Below are 27530 nucleotides of genomic sequence, written 5' to 3' on the forward strand. Positions count from 1 at the left end.
TGTGCCATGAAGGGATGCATGTGAGCAGGGTAAAAAAAAAAAAAAAAAAAAAAGAACGAGCACCCGCTTCTGACAGCACCAGCCGGGGTAATGCCGAGCTCGGGGCAGGCCCCCGCGCGGGGCTACCGCCGTATCCACAGCGGCTGAGCACCGAGGAGGGCTGCCACGTCTCCTGAGGTACAGCTGCTCGTCCAGCCGTCTCTCCCAGAGACCTCCGAGGTGGACCGGAGCCCCGCGGCCCAGCTCCATCCATCCATCCATCCATCCATCATCTCCCCCCCGCCCCCGGCTCCACACACACTCCCGCCAAGTCCGATCGCCAACCGCCACCCGAGGGCAGCCGCCGTCCCGCCGCGGGATGGAACTGCGCATGCGCAGACACCGCGCACAACATTCCCCCCCCCCCCCCTTCCCAACGGCCTCACCCCTCACACGCATGCGCGCTGCCCAGCCTGCGCCGCCTTACGGGCGCGCGCGCGCGCGGGGGCCGGAAGCCGCTTCGAAGGCGGAAGCGCGTGCGCGCCGGTTGTGTCCAGTAAGGAGCGGCGGGCTCGCGCCGGTTTAACGGCGGGAAGGGACGGGACCGGACCTGAGGGGACGGGACGGGGCGTGAAGCCTGGGTGGTGTTAGCCCGCGGGTCCGGTGTACCGCTCATCCCTTCCCCTCCGTCCCTTCCCCGGGGGTACGGGAGGCGGTTAGGGGGGCTGAGGGGAAGCGGGGGGTGGCCCGGAGCAAGGCGGGAGGGAGCTGAGGGTCGGGTCGGTGGGCGCTGGTGGGTGAGGGCCCGGGGAAAAGTCCTGCTGCAGCAGCTGAGCCTCGTGTCTCTCTCTGAGGAGGCTGGGGACGGAGGGAGGGGGGTGTGTGTGAGGAAAACTGAGGGATAAACACCTCTTCTGACGAGGAGCAGGGAGACAGTAGGCTTGTAGAACGTTCATTTGTACTTCAGCAAATGAAATTCTTTGCGTTTTTGAGGAAGGAAAGGACGCTGTTGAGCTGCGTGCTGACATCTCTTTTAAAACAACGAGTTATATTAAGGGCCGTGCATCTATGACTGAGTTTCGTAAGCTTCCCTTTGGCAAGGAGTGGGTGGCTTGTATCGGTGCTATTCATCTGAATCTTCATGGTAGGCAGCGTGGAAGGATGTGGTTTTTTGGAGCTGCGATTTTCACCTTATGCTTATAGGTGGCATCTCCCTTGAGAGACCCTCTGGTGTTGCTCATCCAGAGGCAGAAGGTAAAACGTTTGAGACTTGCCAAACCAGCTCTGTCATCTCCTGAAAAGTCTTACTTGTTTAACGTTGTTACCCATGGGATCACAAAAACTAGAGAGCCACGCTTTAGAATCTGATAAAAGCATGGTTTTTGTTTTGGGAGGTATGGAATAATTATTAAAGATGAAAAGGAAGTAGGAAGGAATATTTTAAGAACCGCTTTTGAGAGGAGAGGAAGAAGGAACTCCGTACCCCAGAAAATGACAGTTACTCCAAGCACAGGGAATGGCAGAAGTAAATGAGAGGAACAGTGATGGGGGAGTCTGTCTGTAGGTGAGACTGGTATTACATAGGAATTGAGAAGGTACCATTAAGTAATAATTGCTCTAACTGGAGGTAGAAAGGAAGGGCAGGTGTGAGTATTTTACAAAAGGGAAAGGCCAGGCCTGTGACACTTGATTTTGGAAGTCATATAGGGCCCAGGTCTTACTGGACCCAAGGTTAGGAGGCACGAGAGTTCACTTAGGGTAAAATAATCTATAGAGTCGACCTCAGTATCTTTTATTTGGATAAATGTGCCTAGCCTGTGGTTTAGGCACAGGTGTACCATTGAAAGCATGCAAATATCAGTGTTCACGTTTCTACCTATAGATGGTGATCTACTGCTGTCATAGATTTATATCGTTAAAGTAAGTTTGTAGTTTTTTTTTTTTTTCCCCCTTGGTGGTGGTGTTGGGTCATACCTTTCTGTGAATAGTAAATAAATATGGATTTAGTTTGAGCAGAATAACCAAAACATGTCTTGGATGTTGCTTGTCACTAAAACAGCAATTCAGTACTGCTGCTGTGGGGTTTTTTTTTGTTGTTGCTTTTTTTTGGCAGTGGCAAGTATATTAAAGTCACTTAAGTCGGATGATGCCCCTTCTGCAAGGAGAGTCTTTGGCAGTTGTACCCAGGCTCATCCACTCTTCTGTAATGTATCTGTTGCTGACTGGGGAGGGAATGGTGCTGCTGCTGCTGATTTGGCAGAAGTACAGCCTATGGATTTACTGCTGTCTCTCACTGTCAAGACTGGAGTAGTTTCTTCTTCAATTTTTTTCTAACTCAGGCTAAAATATTTTTGATTCTCTGGGTCAAAGTTTGCACATTCTATAGTTAGTGTTTTTTGCATAGGGCAACATCATTACTTTCCTGTTTCTTGATTTCTGAGTTTGAGGAATGTGGCCTTTAACTTAGCAGATCTAGCAATGTTTCTTATTGTTACTGGATCCTTAGTATGGTCAGGCAAGCTCGGTGGGAGATCAGTCCTCCTGCCTTTTTGGGTAGAAGAATGGAGAAGATCTCTTGAGCCTGGTAGGTTTCATCTGGTATATCCTCTAGGGATAGTGTGCTTATGTTTGGGAAGGGAGAGGTAGAATTTCAGGCCCCCTTTTGAATATCGGGGAGACTGAAGTAAGATTCAGATCAGGGATTTTTCATCATTAATGCCAGATGTTTGCATTCCTAGGTCGGTAGTATGCATTTAATTTTTTGATTATGTGCCGGCTCATGACTGTATTCCTGTGGAATTAGTTAGAACACATGATACAGAGTTTATGGTGGGCTCTGTGCTTTTATAGTGGCTGCAGGAGAACAGACAATAATACCTGGTCCAGCGATAAGACCTGCCAGTACATAGTTAAATTTTAAATAGTTTCTGAGTATGTTTAAACCAACAGAGAAGCCTATACCAGATCTGCCTTTTGCATAATTTGGCTGTGGTGTTCTCAATCAAGAAAATAAGTGGCATTAACTTAATACTGGGACATTTACTCACTTTTTAAAACTGTGTGCTTATGAATGATAGATTTTTTTTTTTCCTAGTGAGCTATTAATCTAGGAATTTTTATAGACCTCTTTGAAGAGGTTTTTCTTGTTCAGTGGCAAATACTAGTTTGTAAGCTACTTAACAGACATGGCATAAGTATTTTGACTACCACTACAATCTTCTCTACTGGTCTCTTGTAGAGTTTTCTCTTGTCACTCACAGGTAAAGCATGCTACATGTTTGTGTAACAAATTGTGTGGAGCCTATTAAGGTGAAGCTTAAGTATGTATGTGTATGTACAGCGTAGTGTTGATCTGGCATCTGAATTCTCTTAAGTGGTTTGAAATCTTTTACCCTTCTTGCTGCTGTTTTTATGCATTTTGTCAGATGCCTTTTCAGCTTCTAGCTCAGAAGTGGGAGAAGTTGCTTCTGGGCAGCATTTGGCTTCATGGTTAGAAATTCTTTGGTACTGAAAACCCCTCCTGATCGTAGTGAGCTTCCAGGCGCAAGATAGTAACAGAATGCTGCTGCGGGGGGAGAAAACTGGTACTATCAGTAGTACCATTAAATGCCTAAGGAACAAAAACATGGACAGTATTGTAGCGATGTTTATGGTGTTTTTTCAGGTACCTTTTGGCTTGTTACAAAGACCAGCTATGGAGAAGTGGAGCTTAATGACAATTACTGTTTTACTAGCACTTACTGTACGCTGGACTGTATCGCTTGGTTCTTATTCAGGTAATACGTGTTCATGGTCTGTAAAACAACCACATGAAGGTGAATTATGGAGCTTGTGATAAATTAAAATAAACTTGCATGTAAAATCATGAATAGGAAGCAATGTGTTTTTTCAAGTATTGTCATATTCTAATGCCTCTCTATTTCCTGAAGGTTCATATAATACCTTGTTCTTATTTTTCTGAAGTGTGCAATGATTAATGTCACAGCTGCTTGGAACAAAATGCTGAAAAAAACCTACCACAACTTTTTTTTGGGTGTGGGGAGGAGGGGTGACTGTTAGTAATGTTTTAGGAGGAGCCAAAGAATGGCTGGCTGTTTACCCCTATGCCTTTGTTGTTTCAGTAGCTGCAAAATACTATTGCAGTCCAATTGTACATTTGTTTAATTTTGTCCTTTAAGTTCTATAACAGATATAGCCTTAATTTATATTTAGATAAAACTGTACTGGTGATAATGAAGACAGTGTAAAGGTGACGTGGAGTGAACGATTACGCTCTGTCTTGTAGCTATACTTCCTTCAGATTGTTTACAGCATGAACTAGAGCTGTATTCTTTTAATGGATGAGTTTTTCTCCTCCCCATCTCATAATGCTTGCAAAGAACTAGCAAGTTTTTTTTTTCCAAACCTCTCAATGCTATTCCTACACTTAGCATAAGCTTGCACAAAGCTTGCTCTCTGCAAATTAAAAAAAAAATAAAAAATGAACCATTACTTCCCCATCAGCTAAAAGAATCACAAGCTCAGTCAAATTCAACTCTGGTTTTCTGTTAAGGCAATTGGGAGTCTCATCCCCTGTGTAGTTGGAGCTGTTCAAGTAGTATTCTAGTGATTTTAAACTGGTAACTCCTGGGTTTCATCTATTTGAAGGAATTTGCTTGAAGATAAGTTGCATGCATGCCTTCTTGCACAGTTGTTTTGAGTTTGCTTTCTGAAAGTGCCATTATGAGAGATCTGTTCTGTCGGTAACTGAGGCTCTTTTTTACCCACCTATAGTCAGGAAAACAAACACCCTGTCTTTTGCCACACAATACTAATTTTCTGTTGCACTGCAAGTATTTACAATGACATTGCTAACTAGTTTTTTTAAAGTTGATTTAATTTCATACCAATCAAGATTCTGAAAGAGAGTCTTAAAATAATGCCTGAACTAAAATAACAGTCTTGTTTCCCACACAATGATCCTATAACTTCTTTTGGAATAGGAAAAGCTGAGTCTGGTCTGATCCAATCCAGCAAGTTATTAAAGCATGTGCTTAACTTTGAGCATTGGCTGGCTGAAAAAAAGAAAAATCTGAATGTTAGGAAGAGCTGTCAAATGCATAAGTACACTGGAATTTTTTTTTTTCCTCTTTGACTTCCTTCAGATGTAATAAACCTTTAATGACAGGAACAAGAAAAAAAATTGGGCAGAGTAGTGTTTAAACTGACGTGGCTGTTTTGCTTTCACTGCTGCTCGATGCAATAAAGTTGAGCAAAGGATTAGAAGTAGTCATCCTTCTCTGAAGCAGACTCTGGTAGAAATGCTGATTCGGCATACTCTGAAACCATGCGTGGCACGGATGGCCAGAAGCAAGGAGGTTAATTCTGCCCTCATTTACCGTATAGTCTTGGATCGCTGTATCATTTCCATTCTGTTGTTGCTTGCCATCTAGCATGCTTTTGGATCTGCCTCTGGAATTAGGGTCATGAAGGTGAGAAAGCAGGTAACTAATACCTAGTTTTGAAAGGTTACCATTTACGATGACCTTAGATCAGTTGGTCTTGGAGAATTATTGAGGAAAAATTTGGCTTCATAGATTAAAGCAGAATGTTTTTTAATGCATTGCCAAACTCCTGCTAAATGAGTGGAAGCTAAATACCCATGTTGAAAGGCAGCTTCAAACACTTAAAAATGTCTGTTTCTAGGTAACAGTAAAACTGAATAAGACCACCCTAAATTTAAAGTATTTGTGACCCTTTTAAAATAAAATACTTCATTTTTATTAATTCTGAGTTCTGTTTGGCTGTATTCTTGATTATGGCTGTAGATGGAAGCTAAACATGCATTCTCAAACTAACTGATGTGTGATCAGTCTCTGTATTTGGCTTTTAGTAATCGAACCTTTGGATTAAGATCTCTTTTGATCATTCTGAAGCCAATTAATTTTTTTTTTTTTTTTTTTTTTTGGAAGGGGGAAAAGCTTAAATAAAATGTGTGTGTATATACACACAAACATACAGAAAACACACACACGGATATACACACACTCTAAAATTTGGATAACACCTATTTTTGTATTTCAGTAATCCTATGACAGGTTCTTTGTTCCACTAGATTTATAGTTACAGAATGGACACTGATAGAACTCCTATTCTCCAGTGACCTCACTTATTTGGGAAACTTTTAGTTCAATGTGTCATATAGTAGAGGCAATCTACTCTTTCTACTACCCAGGAATAAATTAGTGGAAATAATCTGTTCTCTCCACTACCCAGGAATAAATAGTACATATCTGAGCTTGTGTTACTCCCACAGACATAGATCATGTGAAAAAAATATAGATGGCTTTCCTATATTTTAAAGAAACTCTTAAATCTCTGTCCGGCTGGTGTCAATATTTTACTGGAAGTACTATCAGTCCAATTTCTGTTCTCAATAAGCACAGGTTAATAGAAGTAAATAAACTCTGTGATAAAGATGCTTAACATACTGCCGTTATCAGAGTAAGGCTTACATTGAGGGAATTGTTTATGAGTAGACATCTGAAGTATTTGTATTGATAGAGCTTTTTTCTATGGGAAAAAAAAATAATCTTAGTTTCCTGAGAGACTTATGTATGCATGTATAACAAGTGTCCTTTAACATAATTCATTTTGCAGAACTGCTACATAACAATCAGTTGAAAAATGTGAGAGAGAATTCCTGTAAGCCAAAATGGAGCAGTTATTATTTAGAAAGCTTTGTGGATTATAAGAAAAAAATTCTTCTAAACCTATTCTGTGTACTGAATGGCCTGATTTAGTAAATAGCTCATCTTAACACTTTATTAAGAATCGTGGGGAAAGGGACAGATGCAGTATTCTTGCTAGTGTTGCAAAGCAGGCAGCAGAGGAAAGGGAGAGGAACTGGAGGACTTGCAGCAGGTCCTAATTGTAAGTAAATTTAAAAATAAGGCTGGTTGTTACTTTTTATAGCAAGGTACCACAACATGGCTGAAACACAAATGAGAACGTTGTCAATTACTATATACTAAGGAGGTGTAGTATTTCACACAAAATCAGTGTAAGATGTCCATTATGTACATTTTCTTATTTCAGAGAAGGTGCCACATTTTTCATCTACACTTGGAAATGATTTTTTTTTTTTTGTCATATGAGGAAGCAATTCTTCACAGTGGAATATCTTGATAAATGCTTATCGCAGAAATATCCAGAAAGCCAAAGGAACGCATAACTTTTTTTTTTTTCCTCCTCCCTGTTAGACTGCATAGCAGATGAGGTCTCTATTTTGCTCTCAAATATCATAGAAGAATGGAGAATAAAATTAGTAATACGTTAATACGCAAATACATATCTGGAGGAAGAGCAGTCTGCATAAACCGAATAAATTCCTAAATACTCTTGTCATCTCTCTTTAGGTGCAGGAAAACCACCGATGTATGGAGACTATGAAGCTCAGAGACACTGGCAAGAAGTTACTTACAATTTACCCATCAGGCAGTGGTATGTAGTACTATTGTAGTTCAGGTTACAAAGGGGTAAATGTAATGAAACTTTGGTTCATATTTTACTTTAATATACCGTTAAGTTTAAGACCTCTGCAACATCTACTGATCTCTGAACTATTCTAAAACCCCTTTTGTAGTAATATAATATCACCCTGTTCTTAGATTGAGGTACCATTTTCTTCACAAAAAAAGAAAAAAGCTAAAATTTGGAACTTTGACTTGCTAGCTATGAGCTTGTATAACAAAATATACTGACTGGTAGGTCTCTCTGTTGTGAAGCTCCAGCTTTGTTTTGAATTGACTGGAAAGATCAAGAAGCAATTTCTTTAGCAGGCTTATATAAAAGATCATAGAGAAGCTTGTTTTCCTGGTTTAGAAAAAAATCAGTTCAGCTTCCTGAGTTCCAGTTCTCTAATGCATAAAAACTTTCATCATTATCAGCACTGACAAAGCCAAAACGAACTCTGCTTATCTCTCCTAAGCTAAAAGGCAGGGGCATGACAGTAAATGCAGAAACTTGGATTCTTGTGCTGGAGGCACCGGTTCTTTTTCACACCTGCAAGTTCATTGTTCACACCCGTGTTCTTAATACAGATTTTAAAATGTAGGTGTCTGGGATCTAGATGTAAGGATAGTTAATTTGTAGAGATCACTTAAAACAGTAGGAAAATTATTCTAAATACTTTATTTATTTTTAAATATTCCTTGGAGCTTGGATGGAACGGTAAAAATTTAGTCCATATATATGCTACAACACAAGTGGGTATACATTGGAACTCCAGGTCATTTTCCAACAGGGATAGTGGCATTCTGTTTGTCTGGTGTAATTTTTTTCCTCTGCTCTCTATTGGGGAACAGACCGATACGACAGAATAGAATATTAATTCAGTTGTAGTTCTGTAAATATATGTGGGGCCAATTCCGAAAGTATGGCACTCTGTGGAACTCTGCAGATGACTCTGTATTGTGTCTTCAGATCATCGTGTTGTATCTATATTAACATTTCTCTTCTACATTTTTCTGGGATATCCAAACCCCTCATTGTATCAGAGTTGGGATAATGGAGAGCCAACATAATAATAGAGTTGGCAGCTTTGATCCACTCTGCTACGCGGAACTATATGTACTTAAAATTAAGAGTTATAGCAGTCGTTACTTCTAGGCATTCCCAGGGGCCAGATGAAACTATATTGCAGGCTGGAATTAGCCTAGGGGCTGCTAGCTGGGCATCTCAGTCTTGTTGTATTTGCTCTTCGTTTTATTTATGACAAAAGTTTTTTGCGTTGGATCTGCTTTGGGAATTGAATCTCTAATGCAGCAAAGTCATATTCAGTTTTGGGCGTTTGGAAGAGAACATCTTGGCTGACATGCAAGGCATTACATTCTAGAATACTAAGCTGTCTTTCCCCTCCCGTATTATAGAAATACGCAGTGTGAAAAGTTGTTCTACTCTGGCATGTAAAAATAGTGTTCAAATTTGAAGATGAGATTCTAATCACTTACAGTGCTACTATTTGTTTAGTATTTAGAAAAGCTGTCTATGCAGCAAGCACGTGTTCTTCTGTAAATTTGTCTAGGTAGATACAGAGAGCAGCTCTCTCATGAGGGCATAGTCCTAGAAGATCTCTTGATCTTTTCACAGACTTAATTGTCATGTTTACTGTTAAACAGGCATGTATAGGTAATATAGCTCCATGTTCCATGCTTATTTTCTTTGATCCCAAACAAAGATATATTAAAAAAAATAATGCTGCAGTAAACTACAGTATGGTTTGTAGTTAGAGAAATCTCACACAAGGAAACTGAGCCAGAGGCCAGAATTTAAATATTTCTTTTCTTATATTATTCTTTAGAGCCTTGACATTATTTATTAAAGGCTACTTTAAGAACATTCTTTCTTATTATACTGCTAATTAAAATTGTGAAGGGTTTTTTGCTAAATATTACTGGATATAGGCATTGTTTTTTCTGTTGCAACTATGGGTTTATGAAGGGTAAAATTGAAAAAAAAAATACAAAACTGGAAAGTTTACTACTAAGTTGCAGACTACTATGATCTGCATGAAGAATCTGAACTGCCTTGGCATGAGCAGTCTTGAATCATAGGATAAGAAGCAGAGATGCAACTCAAAGAAATATGATTTATCATCAGTTCGTAAGATACTTCAGGCAGCTCATAAAGAATTCAGGAAATATCATTTACTATAATAAATGTCAAAAATTGGCTGCATTTGAAGAGAGAAACTGGAAAAGCCAAGAGCTTGCCCCTTGGCAGTTAGAGTAGACTAGTCATTCTGTTTCACTGTGAGCTGTAAAGGGTCTGATGCCTTACTTCTGTAACTTCTGTTTTCCTTGGGTAGAACCTTCTGTTTCTCATTTGGAAGAGGTGACTTAATTTTCACTGCTGCTAGCCTTCCATAGAAATACCGACACAACTTAATTACAAATGGGAAAATCCTTTTCCTTTCTCTCACGTGGTCCACCTGAGTTTTGAGGCAGAAGTAGGTAAAGTGGTTGTGACTGACATATCTGATTGAGGTTCATGACCTTGTCTTGGTTATTCAGGAGGTGTTACTCTGATAACTTGGTGTTGCCTTCTAAGGAACTTTTTAGCCCCCCAACTCCTACATTCATGGTGACAGAATTGCCTAGGTGCACCTGCTGTGGCATGGTCTTCTTTCAGACCTATGCTGCTTTTTGTTTGTGTAATATCTTTATGCCACCCTTCCCCACTTCTGTTCAGTTGCTTTCCAGCAGTATAACTTCCAACAGATGGTTTTTCAGAATTTTCACATTAAGGTCTGTTGAGCAGAAGCAGTTCACAACTTGCTACATTACAGTCTAAGAGTAGCAGATAAAGTTTAACTATTCAGAAGTCATTGTCGCATATTAAATATGCTGTCCAAGTCTGGGAAGGAAGGAATCTAGGATTAATATATGGAAAAATCACTAGTGAGTTCAATTTCTTTTGAAATTTCCTTTTAACTGCATTTGTTTTATTTCCTTTTTGGCAAATTGACTGCTGTCTTCTGGAATAATTGACATGCATGAAAAAATGTAGGTTTGGTTTGTAGGTGGAGGTGAGGACCTGCAAAGCCTACCACATAAATCTAGAGCTACAGTAGATGTGTACAAGTATTTTTGTGCAGGCTTTGTCTTTGTCTCTGGATTTTTGTCAAAGTCTGTTCACATCAAGGAGTTTCCCTCTGCAGGTAAGTAAGCTTTAGCAGCTTTTAAAAATCTGTTTTGCAAACACCAGTGAGTATACTCTGAAGCACTTTTGCTTTTGTTTTGTTGCTTGAGATTTTTTTTCGTGAAGTAAAATAAAGCAGATAGCTAGAGAAGTTGCTAACTTCTATATTGGATTTTGAATACGTTGATAAAAATATTTGGTTTAGTAGTCAGCCTTTTCTCTGGGCTGAAACAAAGCTGGAAATGTAGATCCTTCTTTAAATTTTTTTTTTTTTTTTTAGGTACTTCAATACAAGTGATAACAACCTACTGTACTGGGGCCTTGATTATCCACCTCTTACTGCCTATCACAGTTTTGTGTGTGCTTACATGTAAGTTCTTTATTTTAAATAATTCTGTGGAGAATATAAAACACCAAATTTACCGTTTTGTTTTTTTTTTTTCCTTCCCCCTTCTTTTCTTTTTGTCTTTGTCTCCTGGGGAGAGAAACTAGTAGCTAGAAACTACCAATCTGGTGAGCTGATAAAATGGAAAGTATTGTTTGCTACTTTAAAGCTGGGGAAATAGATTTTGTGTGTATCCCTATTGCTTAAAACTAATACTGCTGTTTTTCTGTCTTGTAATTATTGCAAGGAGGACTGAAGGGTTACATTATTCTTTTTGCCAGGTCCGGAAATTTTAGCAGATTTAGGTGTGACATGGATATTTAGCTTTCCACATAAGCCACTGTTGGATCAGTGATGCACAGAGAAAAGTGCTGTAGGAATTGGGTGCATTGCATGGGAAAGCTTTCGTGTATTGAGAGCCCAAGTGACATTTGATGACTGGATATCATGTAAATAGAATTCTGTTATTGGAATACTTTTTCCACAAGGGCTTTACTGCTGTTGGAATGAGACTTATGGAATAAGAATGTAGGTTAAAGTGCACAGGCACAGTTATGTGGGGCATCTATGTGAACTGTAAATGGTTTATATTTAATACTTAAGTATGAAAGGTATTTACAATTGTTTTTTTAAAAGTTGGTGGAACTAGACTGAAGGTGGTTTATCCTGACAAATATTGTATTCCATTTTTACTGTTGTAAAATATTTTTTTTTTTTTAAATTGTGAAAGAGCAGCTAAAGTCTATAGTGTAAACTGATCTAGTGGTGAGGAAAATATTTCATTGATCACTATTGCTCTTTGAAATATTTCTTCTCATTCATCTTAATTCTTGGAATATGCTCCTGTGCATGTCATCTTTATTGCTGAAAGGAGTGTAAAGGGAAATGAGAACTGTCTACATTTTGATGTGTCTGTACTTTGTTTTACAGTGCAAAGTTAATAAATCCTGATTGGATTGCTCTGCACACATCTCGGGGGTATGAGAGTCAGCCACATAAGTTATTTATGCGTACAACAGGTAGGAAAATTATATTTCCTTAGGATGATCGTACAGATTTGTCTCGCTTACTAATTTAGCGTGTTTAATATCATGTAGCCTCTGTCTTCACCAGTTTATTCTCAGTTCTTTAACCTGGGTGGCTTTGCAGGTCCATTTATGAACCAAACTCCTGTTTTCTTTCCTCTTCTGCCATCATTTGTGAAGCTGATAAATATAAAATATGCAAACAAGTTTTCAACCCAGTTGATTCAGTAAAAACTGTAAAACAAAGCTGCTACTTTTTTTTTTTTTTTGTAGCATAGACCCATTTTTTAATTTTGAAAATAGTATTGTTGTTTTCCTTTCCATTCTGATAAATATACTTTTCTTTTTCAGCTTAGCTTGGTTTTTATTGTAAAATTATTTTGTATGTAGACTGACATTCACTGACTTAACAGCCTCTTGAGGTCTCAGGGATCTTTAGTATGAGCTGTATACTTTATGTGAAAGGGAGAGGTATTTGATGTTTTTAAAGATGCCACTTTTCTTTCAAACGGTCACCACTTTCTAGATATAAACTTCTGTTAACAAAAATGTAAAAATTTATTTTACCACTTTTATCCGAAATTTAATTTTCCTGCACTCACTCTTCTGACCACTTGATTATTTTGAATGGCTTCTACAAAAAAAAGGATAAAACAAATGCAGAAAAAAAATTTGTAGATAACTTAATTCAGTAGCTGTGTCCGTAGGACAGCACAGTGTGGCCAGTGAGCTCTTGTTCTCTAAGTGATGGCAGATGCCATATTATCCTGTTGCTATTTTCTTTCATTTTAAATCTGTCTTTTGCTTTGCATAACACTAGAGTTCCACAAAATACTTTCTGATTGCAACAGCAGAATTTGTTGTTCATCAATAGCTTTTCTGTACTTCACAAACCTCTCAGTCTGGTCTCTAGTAATTGATTGAATTGAAAAAAAAAAAAAAATCACTAGAACTTAATTACCCTTGAAATGGTCTTTATTAATTTTGAAATCAACTCACTTGACAAACCACTGATGGATCTAGGAGAACTGATAAACACTTTTTAACAGTAGCCATTAGAAGAATGCATTAAAATAATTCAGAATGGTCAATGTCAGTTGTTGGTATTACACCTTTATTTTAAGTGTCAGTGTATTTGTTTTGCTAACGCCTTGGGTATATTTGTTTAATTGTGGCTTAAGCCTGCAAAACAATTCATGACTGAATAAGTGATATTTTTAAACATTTTCTTCCAAAGCCTGTGACTAAAAAGAGGCAAAGTATACTTTCCCTCTTGGAATATTTGGACATTTTCTGAAACCGGTTTATAGAAATAATCTGAGATTTTTCTCAGGCTCTTAAGATGACACTCAAGAAGAATTCACCTCGTGGTTTAAGCATGAGCAGGAGTTGACATAATTCTAGGCAGGTGAACCTGCTGGTTCTATTTTCTTGCCGACCCTCTTACATATATTTGCTGTAGGCAGATGATCAAAGCCAAATAACTAGTTTTAGTCTATTTATCCACATCACTAGTAATTCACGCAGATACATTGGAGATTGTTATAATCTAGAGTTTCTTAATTATTTGTGTCTTCAGACTATCTGTTCCATCAAACCACTTGACTGCATCTAGTCGTAGTTGATTTCTTTTGAGAATTAAGAATGCCTTCTCTCATTTCGGCATGTGAGGAACTAGAGTGTGCTCCCTTATTGACTGAGGCTGTGCCAGAAGCCAAAACAGCTGAACACATGGAAGCAGCAGCTTTTGGACATCAGAAATGATAGCATTAGAAACATTAACAAGATCAAATTCTGTAGTCCTATTTCTTTTTGTCCTTTGAAGTGGAACTACCCAGTTTATTCCATCGAAGGACTTTCTGATATTTTAATGTTTATTTGTCTATATTTTTTCCTTTTCTTTCCCCAAACAATTGGAAAAAATTAGTTTTGGTGTAACTGCCAAACCCGAGCTGTCTTTAAAACTATGAAATGTACTGTAATGCAATGTAAGACAATAGAAAAGCAGAGTCAGCTGAAACTTTGGACACATGACTTCTGAACTTCAGTTGAATTGAATGACTGAAGTGAAGTTTTCAGTGAGGGTACAGATGCAAACCCCATGTTCCAGAGGTAGGCAACTTGTCTCACTTCAGCACTGTGTAGTTGTTATCATCTGAGGTTTTTTTACACCAAATACAACCAAGATGTGGAGCATTAAGAAGTTAAAACTCTAAGCAGAGTCCAAGATTCACAATCCAGGTGAAAATACACAGCTTGGATAGCATTAAGATGAGGTATGTGGGAGGATTCTAATGTAAAGTTAATCTTTATTTTTCAGTGTTTGTTGCTGATTTGCTGGTCTATATTCCTGCAGTTATTTTATATTGTTTTTCCTTGAAAGAAACATCTACTAAAAAGAAGGCAAGTATCTGGTGTGTGTGTAAATTAAAAAACCAAAGAAAACATACTGTTAAAACAGGGTAGAAATGTAACAGTATGAGAGTTAATTAACCTATAGAACACCATGATGGCTTCAATTGACATAAAACTGATGACAATCAGTGTATCTCATATTAAAGGCTTTTCAGTTAAAAAGATAAAAAAAAGCCATTAACTTATCTTACAGCAATTATTTCAATGCTTTCAATAACAATGTGCTCTGAAGTTTAGTAGCCATGAACTCCTGAATTATATTTCTTTCTGGATTTATTACTTGGGTAGTAAAAACAACATTTGTGCTGTGACATGGGGGAATCTAGGAACTGCTTTGTCTTGCACACTCCTTATGGTAGAACCAATACATTTTGGAATAATAAGTCTTCTGATTTTTGGAGTGGTGCCAAGGTTTAAGATGGGTGTGGGTGATCTTTGAGCTGGTTTGCAAAGGGCAGGCTGGTCTCCATTCAATATTTTCTTATTTATGGAAAAATCTTTATCCTTTTTTATTCCTCAAAATATTACTGACAGAAGGTTACTTGTAGAGAATAAGATTCCTACACAGAGGATGCACCATGGAGGGGCAAATTTTTGTAGTGGAGAAGTAGTACAAGTTCCTCTGTCTAAGGTCTAATAATTATTTTTGCCCCTCTTTTTCGATCCTTCTTTCCAGGTTTCCAGTGCTCTCTGCATACTGCTTTATCCAGGCCTCATTCTTATTGACCATGGACACTTCCAGTATCCTTGTTCTGCAGTGAAATGAACTTCCATTTAGGAAGTAACACTGTTCTTTAGCACTTGTCTGTAGCTGTTACTTTTGTATACAAAGTCATCCAGGGGCTTCTGCCTACCCCAAAGCAGAGATATTAAAGAAAACTGTAAGTCTGAAATATATTGGAGGTAAATAGTTGGTATTGGGACAAATCAATCCAAACACGAATAGCATTCTTTCTGTGCCTCAAGCTCATATTCCTGTCAGTCACTTTATTGCAGAAACCATCAATGGTACTATGACAATGAAAAGAATGATAACTTGTGCTCCTGTGATTTGTGCTTGGAGAGAGAATCACCTTAGATCTTCTTGAGACAGCAGAGGAGTGCGTCAAGTGTAGTTGTGTAAAATGTTCAGTTCTATAAAATGTGCCATTCTGTCTTGCTTTTACAATTACTTGAAACTGGATTCACTTCACTTAATGCCTAACCATTTAAAAGTGAGGCATCTAATATGAGTTAGGCTGTCAGAGCTAACTGGTCGATATTGGTGGCAGACACCTTCACAGGTGGGTCTTTTTAAATAAGATCTCTGGTTTTATACTTGTTTTGCACACCAACAAGCAAATGCTGTTAGTGACTCCTCCAGGCTGTGCTGATCAGTGCCGTTGAGCCAGAGGGACACAATGCTGAAGTTGTGATAAATGTAGATATTTAAGTATTCCAAGGAGATAGGAATCTCAGTATCTACTAGTAAATCAAGTTTTGACAATCAAATAGTTTACTAATTTGTGTTTTTCTTCCAAGAGAGTGCATGGTGAACTTGGAGGATAATATAGCTTAGAAAGCAGATTTTGAAGGAAAAAAAAATCATAATGCTCTTGAATATTTGAATTACAGTTCAGGAATTCTGAAATTCTATTTTTGGCCTGACTCTTTAAAGGTGTAGGTCATCTGGAGACATCACTTACAAGAATGGGGATGGGAATGAATGCAATTCATCTTAGGTGAGAGAAGCTGGTGGTCAGAAGAAGGCACAGCGTTATGATTTTCTAGTATGTAAAAGATGTACAAAGAGGAAGGCAATAATCTGTTCCGTGTGTGTGTTGGATAGGGCAAGAAGTAACAGCCCTAAGTTACCATGGAAAAATCTTTTGAGCCTTAATTACAGCAAAATGCGGGAATAGGTTGTGGATGTTGTAGAATCTGCAGCATCAAGATCTTTAAGAAAAGGTTCAGCAAACCTCACGTCAGGGGTGACGTAGGTGTAGCAGAGATTGTGTTGAAGCAGGCAGATGGACTACGTAGTCTCCTGTGGTCTATTCCAGCCCTGTGACTCTTACGTGAATAACTTCACTATCTGTGACCAGCTCCCAAGAAAGTCAATAGATTTACTTAACCTTTACTGCTGCTGCACGTCTCTGCAAGATCAGAGCCCTTTGGTATAACAATTTGTTGATGTGAAATTGGTGAGATCTCAAATCTACATGGTGATTTTGAGTGGGCTGAAAACAAGGTAGACAATCTGAATGTGATGTGTTGTCACAGCTATTTGTACTGACAAAGAGAAAACAAAATATTGTGAAATTTCTGACAAGTATGTCTTATTGGTTTCTCTCATTGTGGAAAGATAATGGTAAAAGACAAAGCTAATATTTTGTTGCAATTTAATAGTAAGTGTAGCTTCGTCTCTTCAAACTCTGCTGAGCTTGGGAATCTCTTCTCAAAGTCATAAGGAAGTAACATTGCTGTTAGTAACTATTATTCATTGTTCGTACAGTATTAGCAGCTAAGGGAATTGGTCATGGATGAGGGTGCGTTGTGAGTGCAATATAGTCACAAAAACCTCAGGAGCCCTTGAACTAAATAATATATAATTTAAATACTGAAGTATTTGAATATTCTGCACATATCTTTTGCGAGGAGAGGCTTTTGAAAGCTTTATCCTTAATCAGGTAAATAAAAAAAATAAAACAAACAAAAAGTTTACCCTGATGCATCTTACAGAGTACTGTCACAAAAAGCTTGGTTGACTGAATATACATTACATGTATAATTAACACAAACATACACACACTATTTGTCCTTATACTTGCCTGTGCAAGCTTTGAATCAAGCCTTGGAAATATATTACACTTCAAATAGAAGTAAAATTATTTCTGTCTGTGAACAACATAGTCACAACTGGCAATGTGTTTTTAAAACTAACTTGGAAAAATGTATTTTGCATGCTATTTTATGCTTGTCCCTCAGGGCATTCATTATTGACTTCCAGTACTAATATGCGTATCTTGTCCTTGACATAAAAAACCATATACAACTCAGTGAGCCTTGGCTTTGCCTTGTGGGGTGTACTTTATTTGTCTTATGACTGGGACCTTTTGGGGTCAGTGGCATTTTGCTTGGCCTTAAATTATAAGCAGATGGAACTCTACCATTCTCTGCCCTTTTTTTGCTATTTACTTGGAAAGTGCTTCAAGAAGGGACTGAAAGGAAAGGGGTAAGTGACTTTAGACCGTTTTATCTTTCTCAAGAATACACCTGGGCAGCCTGGCATTGAGAATGTGATTCTTTTTATTTGCATGTGGGCATTTCTGAATTAATTTCTAGTGGAGGATACTTACCTTGTTGTAATGTATTCCTCTCCTGCAAAATAAGTGTTTCTTGTTGAGATCTACATTATGTATTTCCACTGAACAAATAGCAAAATCTGTTAAGGTGTCCTTTCTTAACACTCTTCATTCTGTAAGCTAAATTCAATATGGGCTGCAGTGGGCAACCAAGTTAAATTGGCAGCAGTGGCTCTGTGGTTCTCATGGAGTTGTTCTCACTAATCTGGGGATGATGAACTTTTTCTGTGGTACTGGTAGCTCTTTCTGTTTAGATTTGCTACCTTCAGTTCTGTAACCCTTTTTTTTAAAAAGGTTTATGCTGTAAATAAACTAAGAACTCACTTTTGTTACCAGTAGCTGGATTTATCTTTTCTGATGTAAGCTTTTCTCTTGATTGCAGATTAGTATTGTTAACTAAAATAGCAGGGACAGTGGTGGTTTCCTTTGCTGTCTGCTGGCTCCCGTTCTGTACCGACATGGAACAAATCATGCAAGTACTCAGAAGACTCTTTCCCATTGACCGAGGCTTGTTTGAGGCATGCATGTTTTCTTCTCCCCCACCCCGCTGTAAATGTTCTGTATTCTTGGATCCCTTGAGAAACCTTCATTGTGACCTTTAGGGATTTCATGTGGGAGACACACCACAGAACTAGTAATTTGAGATGGCTTCTTCAGCAGTCATTTCTTGCCAGTTATTTAATCCAGTATTTAACCCCAGCTCAGCTGGCATCTTCCAGGATATTATACGAGTAGACAACACTTATCCCATCATCAAACCCATACTTCAATCCATACATTTTTCCATTGAAATAGATTCCATAGTAATTGACAGTGTCAGAAGATGTAACCTTAAAAGTTACCAGCTTCAGTCTCTGCCTCTGATTCAGCTCAGCTTTTTTCAACAGGATTCATTATTTAATAAAAAAATTTCAGAATAGTGTTTTGGGTGCAGTCTAGAACTTCCTTTTTGACCCACCTTGTATTTTCAGTGCAAGTTACCACAATATTTTCCAAAAGTTTTAGGCCAGTTCTGCTTTTACTTTTCCTCAGGCTATGGCCATTTGCATGCTGCAAGGTGCTGAGTACTGCAGCCTTAATCCAGTAAAGCAATTACTCATTTACCTAACGCTAATGCCACAGGAGTCTTGCTGATAGAAGAAGGGGTACTCATTTCCCAAGTGACAGTGAGTTGCTGCTGTTGTTTTGCCTAATTAGGGCATGAGTCTTATTAGAATTTTAAAAGCAGATTCTCAACTTCCAAGTTTAACCAATAAAATGAAGCTTTGAATTTCCACATTTTGATGTCACAGGGATTTAAGCAAATGCTTACATAGTTTGATTCATCTTATATTTTCTTTTAATCTTCTTTGGAAATAAATAATATCACAACTGGCACTTTTTTCTTCAAAAGTTAATGCTGATGTACCAAAGGCAGCATTTTATTTAGGCAGTGGTACAAAGTGTTCTCAGTGTATTCTCTGCTAGTTAATTTAAAAAAAAACCCAAACAAATGCCCCACAAAAGGCCCCTCCACCCACCCCCCAAAAAAACCAATGACCTTATTCCATGAGAATTATCTGGAATTTATAAATAAATAGTTTTGGCCACCACGCTTTTTATTCAGTACCAAGTTTAAAAATAAAATCTGTAAATGACAATAACCAATGAGTCTGAAAGAGCCTGAGGATTTTAGTCTAATATTAGCCCAAATATTTTCTGAGCTGATCAGGGGAGTGACTTGCTGGATGCTAATCTAGATAAAATGAGAAATTGTCCACGTAAGCAATGCGCAGTAAATTTATACTGGGGTGCGTGTAACAGGTTCTTTGAATTGGTTCCCATTTACAGAAGCAGTAACAAATGCTGATGGTTGTAAAATCGTATTGGCTATTAAGTAGGCGTCCTGTGTGTTTGCTGGTGCTGCCAAACCCTCTGTTCACTTGTAATCCTCAGCAGATTTGAAGTGCATATTCTGTATTGCTAGTGAGCATATGAGGAAGATGGCTCAGTTGTTGGTGCTAGTAGCTTTCTTGCTGTTATGTCTACACAGCTGTGATTCAAGCAGCTGTTTAGGGATGAGTTTCATGAGCATGATAGCTGTAGTTACAAATTTAATTTTGAAAGTGATCCTAGCACAACTGCTAATGTCTTTAGACTTCTTGATTTATTAGAGGTTAACTCTGTCACTGCTAGCAAGCAGTAAGCACAGCTAAATACATTCAGGTATATAATGAAATGTGACAGTATACAGAATGTCTTCACATTTGAAAAAAGATTCATATATGCCAGTGTTTAGTCAGGGACAGATAGTTTCAGAGCCTTATTTTCACAAAATGTGTGATCTCGTGAGTTAAGAAGTAGTCTCTTGTGCTGAAGAACTATTTCTCAATTATTTTAGAACATGCTTTAATTGAGTCTCTTGAAACTTTCAATTTTTGAAGATCAGAATAATTTAAAGTGTATCTAAGAATATGATGTATATCTGCAAGTGTCTTCTTGCAGTGTCATGGTAAAAACCCAACAATCCCCCACCTCCCAAGCCCCATTGTTGTCACAAACATAAGTTGAAATTAATATAATTATCACTAATTACCTTTTTTTTTTTTTTCTCCCCTCCTTCCAGGATAAAGTAGCCAATATTTGGTGCAGTCTAAGTGTCCTTATAAAGATAAAGAATATAGTATCACCTCAAACTCAGCTAAAACTCAGGTAAGACATAACTGAAGTGCTTTAGGTAGTTTATCTGCATTATTTGTTTTGCAAAATGAGTAATTTTTGTCAAAGAATTATGAGAAGTGGTGTTTAAAATCTTGGAAAAAAGTTTTCTTTCCTATACTGTACTTTTCTCCCAAGTGATAAGGGTTTCCCCAAGTACCAGAATATTTATGACTGAAAAATTTTCTGCTTGTTTATATCGTGATGTAAGCTACTTGGTTGTTAAAACTGCGTTAAAATGTGCATGCTTTCCTCTTCAAAGAATTACCTCTTAGAAGTCAGAGTTCACAGTTCTGCTTTTTGACTAAGTGAAGAATTCAAGTCTAGGTCTAGTCTGAAATATTAATGGAAATGCTTTATTCCTTTTTCAAAAGCACTTATGTCAGTGAAGACCATTCACTGCTCTTTTCTTGTGATTGAGTCTCCTTGAGTGACTTCTGTACTTCTGAAAATTACAACTGAATTCCTAATTTAATGTAGTTTTCAAAAGTGATTATATGATATCACAGGTGCAGTTACTCATGTATTAAAACTGTTTTTCTTACAAAATTCTTTAGTTTTGCTGTAACATTCCTGAGCCTGCTTCCTACTTGTATAAAACTAACTGTCCAGCCTTCTCTCCGAGGATTTAAATTTGCTTTGGTAAGTGTATGTTTTTAATTGCTCCTTGTTTTATATCCACCGCTGAGCACTGGTGTGCGGCCAATGGTTCTACTTACAGTTGCTGCAATGCGCAGAAGTGCGTGTACTGTTAAATGCCATCTTGTTTCTGCTGAAGAGATTGGTTAAAAAGTGTTTTGCTATCACATGTCCAGGGAGGTGTGACGTGTCTTTTAAATCCAGACTTTTTCCCTTAGCCTTGATTTTCTTTATTTAGTGCTGTATTTTTATTATTGTCCTCTGAAGAGTCTTTAGAAGATTCCATACATATTAAAGCCTCATGTAGAGTTGGAGTTTCTCCTCCTCTTCTTTTTTAGCTTCCAAAGTATTAGTTTTTCTTACTGCATTGGCTGCAAAATTCAATAAAAATGTCCTGAGATGGACTTTGTAAGCTCATTAGCGGTTGAAAAGAAAATGATACTATTTTCCCAAATGTTTGCTTTTTCTTAGTCATATTATTGAATTTAAGCACAGTAAGATGACTTATGTGCAAAAATCAGTTTTCCTTGAAATCAAACTTATATGGAGCTGGTCCTAAGGTTTCAAGAGTTAGAAGATAATTTCTATTTTTAATTATATGTGAGTAATGTTTGAGAGTTTATCGCAACATTGCCTAAAACTAACATTTATCCTAAGAATTGGTGTATGTTTTACAGCGTGTTTTTATTTGGTAGGAAAAAAAGACAGTTTGTTTACTTTGCTGTATTGGCTGTTCATGATGATGAGCAAAATTTTATGTCAAAAAGGTGGGTAGTTGTCACCATGACTGAACTTTGCCAGTGCTCCTGTGTGTGAATATTGTGTTTACTTGGTGGAGATACTCTTGTCAGTAAAGCTAAGCAAGTGAGGGCTCTTCACATCAAGTCCTTTCTGAGTAATTCTGGGTAAACTTTCAAACAATGTATTTTTTAGTATGTATAGGTGGTTACAGAAGCAGCTCTGTGTACTTGTAAGTTGCAGTGGAGTAAATGTAGCAGTTAATTAGAAAAATCAGATCGTTTAGCTCATACATTCATGTAAAGTCTATGGCAGCAGAGAAACGAAAACAGTGCTTTGCATTGCAGTCACGTATACTAATAGATCTCTGATTTCCTTTTCTAAGGTTAGTTGTGCGTTGTCATTTTTCCTGTTCTCCTTTCAAGTACATGAAAAATCTATTCTTCTAGTGTCAGTGTAAGTAAATTATTTTTCCGTGGACTTATTTTGATCTTCTTTTCCTGATCTTGTTATTCATGCTCCTTTCTCACTTACAAACGTATCTGATGTTAAAAACTCTACACGTTTGCTTTTCTGAATAACTTGTAAATGAAAGTATACAGAGACCAGCCATGCTGGTCTCTCCTGCTTCACTCGTCTCTCTGGGCCAGTGTTCTGACTGCGTTTCCTGGAGCACGGCGTGGCACAGAACATACCTGTTTGCCCAGGGATAGACTGGCTGTGGGGTTGGTTAAGACGGCACTGCCGTAGACAGCAGAGACACGTACTTAGCTGCCCAGCAAGGCTGGAGCACGGTTGCAAGTTGAACTGGGCGATCCATACCTCACTAACAGCGACGGTAAAGGGGCCCTCTCTCCCTTTGTCACTAAAGTATGTTTTTCCCATCCGCTGCCCCAAAGGACGTGAGGGCAGCAGGGACAGTCAGCAGCTTTGCTCTTTTGCCTGGATGTCCCACGTGTACCTGAAAGTAATGTTTGATAAAGGAAGATTTGGAGAGGCAGCCCTCTTAACGCTTCTCGTTCACGCCTGACAGGAGGGCTGAACTGGTGGTCAGAACTCGTGTTGTCTCTGTAGGCAGTTGTCTAGAGGTTGCAGCGCGGGAGCTCCTCAAGCCAACAAGCAGAGAGCTGGCAGAGAGCTGCACAGAGCTGGCTGGCGGTGCGCGCCCGTGGTACGCGCTGTAAGGGTTCTGCTGAGCGACTCTCCGGCTGTGGACCCCCACGCGGGGCAGAGTATTTGCACGTTGGGGTTCAGTGGGGCGTGGGGGGGAGCAGGGTGCCCTAGCAGAGGATGCAGCGCTTTGGGCGCTGCCTGTTGCTGGATTTTCTGAGCCTGTGCTGGTGGGGAGTAGGGCTCTGCCCTACCTCCCAGGGGAGCGGGAGTGCAGCATCCATATGAAAGGTTGAGGATGAAGGGCTGTCACTTCAGTGTTTGCACATCTGTTTTTCCTCTTTTCATTCTAGCCCAGTCTGCTTAATCATAAATGAAATCCCTTTTATGGCTACGTGGTTTTTACTTGTATCAACTTTCAGGTGAGTTGGACACTATTAACATTATTTTAAAACTGTGTTCTTCCCTGATTCTAGGAAGTATAAATGTATTCTTTTTCCTCTTTTTATGTTCTTTGAAATATAACTCAGAATGCGTACTCACTTCTGTGGGTAATTCTGTTTTAACAGTATGTTGCCTCTTCTACTGAAAGATGGCCTGCTGCTGGCCTACGCTGTGACAATGCTGGCATTCCTGTCAGTCTGTGTGGCTTCCTTTTCCATATTTGAGAAGACTTCGGCAGAGGACCTGCAGCTGAAGCCATTCTCCCTTTCCCTGAAGGGATATGTTTCTTGGTTTAAGTCATTTCCCAAGATTGTCAGGAGTCTGGTAAGCAATTTTAATTCCTATAATTCTTACTTGCAGAGCTCTTCATGGTACAGAAGCACTTGCATAAACCAGTTTTATGTCCATAACTGTGCATAAAGCCCCAAACAGGGAAAGGCACACTATGTCAGTGTAGAGGTGTGCTATAATTTCTTTTTCTGCAGTGTCATCTATGTATAGATTGAAGAATACAGAGTACCCAAGTAACAAAAGTTACAGCTTACTCGTTTGAGGTGTTAAATCACCATTAGCTAATACATCATTCCTTATCTTACAGTTTCTTCTTTCCGTAATCCTGATGGGCATCCTGTCTCTAATGAGTGCTGCAGTGCATCCTCCACAGAGGTTACCCGATTTATTCCCTGTATCTGTGTCTGTTATTTCTTGCTTACACTTTTTATTATTTTTGGTGTATTTTAATGTTGTTATACTCTGGGACTCAAAGAATAGTAGAAGTCAGAAGAAAATCAGTTAATCAACCTGTGAAGATCAAGGACTAAACTGTGAAAGGACAGAGCATTTTCAGTGAACGGTGTCTGGCACTGCAGGTAAACCTGTTTGTGATGTAATACAATTCCTGTAACTTAATGAAAATCAGGAAACACATTATGCATATTTAAACACAAAATAATCAAAGACTGTTTTAAAGCAGAAGTATTTTGAAGAGCACTTGGAAATGTGATTTGGTGTGTTTTCTTCAGAAGTGTAATACTTTTGTTACCATTTGTAAAATTAGAATACATAATAAAGGACCAAATTTTGAATTAATGCTAAAATACCCCAGCTGTATTAGCAAAACAGCAAACTGTTTTGTTAGCATTAAGTTTACATGTTTCCCAGCGTAAAAAGCATAAGCAAGTGAAGTAGTGCAGGTGAAGTAGAAACTCTTGACTGGTAGCTCTTGTCTTGCTGAATTGTTTTAGGACATAAACTCCCTTGTGTCGTCAGTGACCGTCCTCCATCGTCGTTTCATATAACACACTGCGGTTCATCCAGGCGGTTGCCCGAGGCTGTGTATCGGCATGAGGCGCGCAGGGCACTCGCTTCTTCAGCTCATACTGTAGGGGAGAAAACTCAGCCTTCCAGCAGTGTCACTGCCTGGAGACCCGTGTGCTCAGCCACAAGGTGGACCCAAGTTCTGTAGCACATCAGGACAGCGGTTCTGTAGCAGCTTCAGTTCACCCACAGGCTTTTGGTTTTCTTGTATTATGTGTTATTTTCCACAAAACCAGTACTTTCAGAATGCTGAAGAATAGCATAAGCCCCAGAGACGCACCCAAGTTAGTGCTGGGCAGAGAAGTAGAGGCTTGGAAGCGACGTTTGGAAGGGGGAAGGTCTCGTATGTGCAGCAGGTTGTAGTACGTTTCTTCCTTGGCTGTAGGTCAGCAGCTATGATTTGGTTTTAACACTGTTGTAGTCTTCTGACTCTCAACAACTGTTTCTAATGGGACTGAAAAGCCAAAAGACCTTGGTTCTGCTGAAATAAAAGCTGAGGTACTGCAGTGCAGTTTGAAAGCAGGTATGAAGCTCTTCAGGAAAAAAAACCCAGAGCAAACAAAAAAACCCCACAGTAAAAACCACCCCTTATTGCATAGTAATTTGCAGATGTAAACTGAACTAAACTCTGCAATTTCTCCCTCTGCACAGTACAGCCTCCAATGCCAATAGTTCAGAGAATACAAATTGATTGAATAATTATATATGTAACAAAGCATGTAGTAAGAAAATAAATCATAAAGCAATTCAGGGTAGTATAGTTTAATTAGGAGTCAGTCTATCCTTTTTCTTCATTCTGCTCTGACACTATATATATATATTAAAAAAAAAAAAAGCAAACCCATCCTCGTTTAAAGGCTTCTCCCCTGACCTCACTGCGCTCTGTCACATACCAGCCTGTCATTGACATTAGCACATTCTGGGGCTGTCTCTGCAGCTTCGGTTGTGTGTGTGAATCAGCTGTTCTGGGAACTTCCAACTGTGTCAGTTATGAATACTGTAAATGAAGTGTCTACAAGCTGAGTGTATGTATTCAGTTTTTCCAGCTTTATTTGTTGTGGAAAAAGTAATTTCAGCCAACATTATACCTATGGCAGCTAAGACAAAATAAAAAAGGTGCTCTTGAAGTAGTGATTGTAACTTTATTGGGGTGAGTACAGTTCAGCAATTTACCTACACTGTAACAGTTCACTATAAAGCAACAAAACTTAAATATTTTCACAAGTATTTAGAATTTTTCTGAGGGTGTAACTCTAATTGCGGCACGCAAGAGCTCTGCCCACAGCATGGCCTTTCTTTTCAGAAGCGTAGGGCGAGTGGCATTGATGTGTATCAGGACGCCTAAATAGGAATCTTTGTTTCCAGAGGCTGCGAAAGCTAAAAACCACAGCATTCCCTCCAACCACAGCTGGGTGAAAGACTGCCAAACGTTCAGGCAGCTTGAAGAACGTCTACTTCCAATGAAATAATGTGTGAAATGCCAAATTAAGATGGAAGGAAGCAGAATAACTTCAGGTTCTAGTTAGCCTGGTCTCTTGTGTTCATCACGGGATCCTGGCGCAATCCTTCCCCTCATATAAAAACATTAGTTTTGAGTGTATCTCTTTTCTTTGTCCTTGAGATGGCCTCCAGGGGTGATAAAGTGAGAGTCATACGATCCACCTTGTGTGGAACTGGAAATGGTTCTTAACAGACCCAGCTGTTTCTGAAAGGCAGAAGCCTAGTACAGCAAGAGGTCAAAGAAACAGTAACTGCTTAAATAGCTAAGGCATGTATGGGGAGTATTTGCAGCAGAATCTTAGTATATCACTTTGTATTTCCCTAAAAAATGATTCAGTAGCAAATTTCGTGGTATTTAATAATTGCCGTGGTGTAAGTTACTGCTGTAACTTGTCAATCATCACCTTCACTGTTATTTTCTGTAAAAGTTTTATTTTGTTCTTCTGAGACTACACAAAACAGCTTGGTTTAGACTGGCATACAGTTCATTTACAGACTCTTTTCAGATCAATAATTATTTAATTTCCAGCTACAGTGGTTACAATCAGGTTATATAAACTATTGCTGCTTCAGGCTAACCTGCCATTATCATACAAAGCAATCAGCTGGTGAATTTTGTACATACAACAAAAACCAACAGCACAGAAAGCTTAAACGAGAATGCTGTAGAAGGTAAACAGAGCCACTGGCACAATTCCCTTCACCCAACTACTAACATTTTTTTCCAGTCAGACTGAACAGTGTAAAAACATTTTTATTAATTAAAAACTCCCAAAGCTCGAGTGCGTACATGTTTAACCACAAACTGGAGCACATTTATCATTTTGGTTCTCGGCATTTTAGTTGTAAAAATCAGTTCACCTGAGTAGCAGTACTTTGCAGTGGTAGAAAGGACATTCAATTGTGTGCATTAATGTTGAATTTTCTGAAAAAAAAAATTATAAATCATTCTACTACGCTCTTTCAACATAAGAGGCTGCACCTTGCGCAATGATTTGAGATGCAGGGTATTCATAAGGTTGGAGAGGTGGTTTTGAGGATAATGAAAAAGAGAAGAAACTGTTTTATAACAATTCTCCCCCTATATCATTAAATAGCAAAATGAAACTGAAATGTTGACCTAAAAAGCAAATGTTATTATTAGAGCCATCTTTTAACAGGATGAGCTTGAAGCTGATACCTTTAGATAGTGTGTCTTAGGTGACTTCAGAGGAAACATCTTTGTAGATGACAAATATGTCCTAACTGTGGCAGCCA

General features: G+C 38.7%; 1 protein-coding gene across 4 annotated transcripts; it reads left to right on the plus strand.

Moving 5' to 3' along the window:
* Positions 1-444: 444 nt before the first annotated feature.
* Positions 445-25900, plus strand: ALG6 (ALG6 alpha-1,3-glucosyltransferase). Of its 4 annotated transcripts, none has more exons than XM_030033653.2 (15): positions 445-535; positions 3644-3755; positions 7377-7461; positions 10940-11029; positions 11975-12063; positions 14390-14472; positions 15161-15225; positions 17513-17698; positions 18211-18346; positions 20434-20519; positions 21083-21167; positions 22288-22358; positions 23366-23434; positions 23582-23780; positions 24055-25900. In XM_030033653.2, the coding sequence occupies exons 2-15, from the start codon at positions 3674-3676 to the stop codon at positions 24250-24252; spliced, it is 1524 nt and encodes a 507-aa protein (XP_029889513.1). In that variant the 5' UTR covers positions 445-535; positions 3644-3673; the 3' UTR covers positions 24253-25900. The 4 variants fall into 4 exon arrangements, with proteins under 4 accessions (XP_029889513.1, XP_029889514.1, XP_029889515.1 ...); XM_030033654.2 differs by having other exon boundaries at positions 525-682; XM_030033655.2 differs by lacking the exon at positions 445-535 and adding an exon at positions 782-1233.
* The last annotated feature ends 1630 nt before the right edge of the window (positions 25901-27530 follow it).

Source organism: Aquila chrysaetos, chromosome 12 (genome assembly GCF_900496995.4).
Source record: "Aquila chrysaetos chrysaetos chromosome 12, bAquChr1.4, whole genome shotgun sequence".
NCBI lineage: Eukaryota > Metazoa > Chordata > Aves > Accipitriformes > Accipitridae > Aquila > Aquila chrysaetos.

Bases quoted from the DNA above. Each gene is read 5' to 3' on its own strand.
- ALG6 (XM_030033653.2), top strand. From the start codon at position 3,674: ATGGAGAAGTGGAGCTTAATGACAATTACTGTTTTACTAGCACTTACT. The intron at 18,347-20,433 runs GCATGCATGTTT...CCCTCCTTCCAG, and splicing joins TTGACCGAGGCTTGTTTGAG to GATAAAGTAGCCAATATTTG. The intron at 21,168-22,287 runs GTAAGTGTATGT...TCCTTTTCTAAG, and splicing joins GAGGATTTAAATTTGCTTTG to GTTAGTTGTGCGTTGTCATT.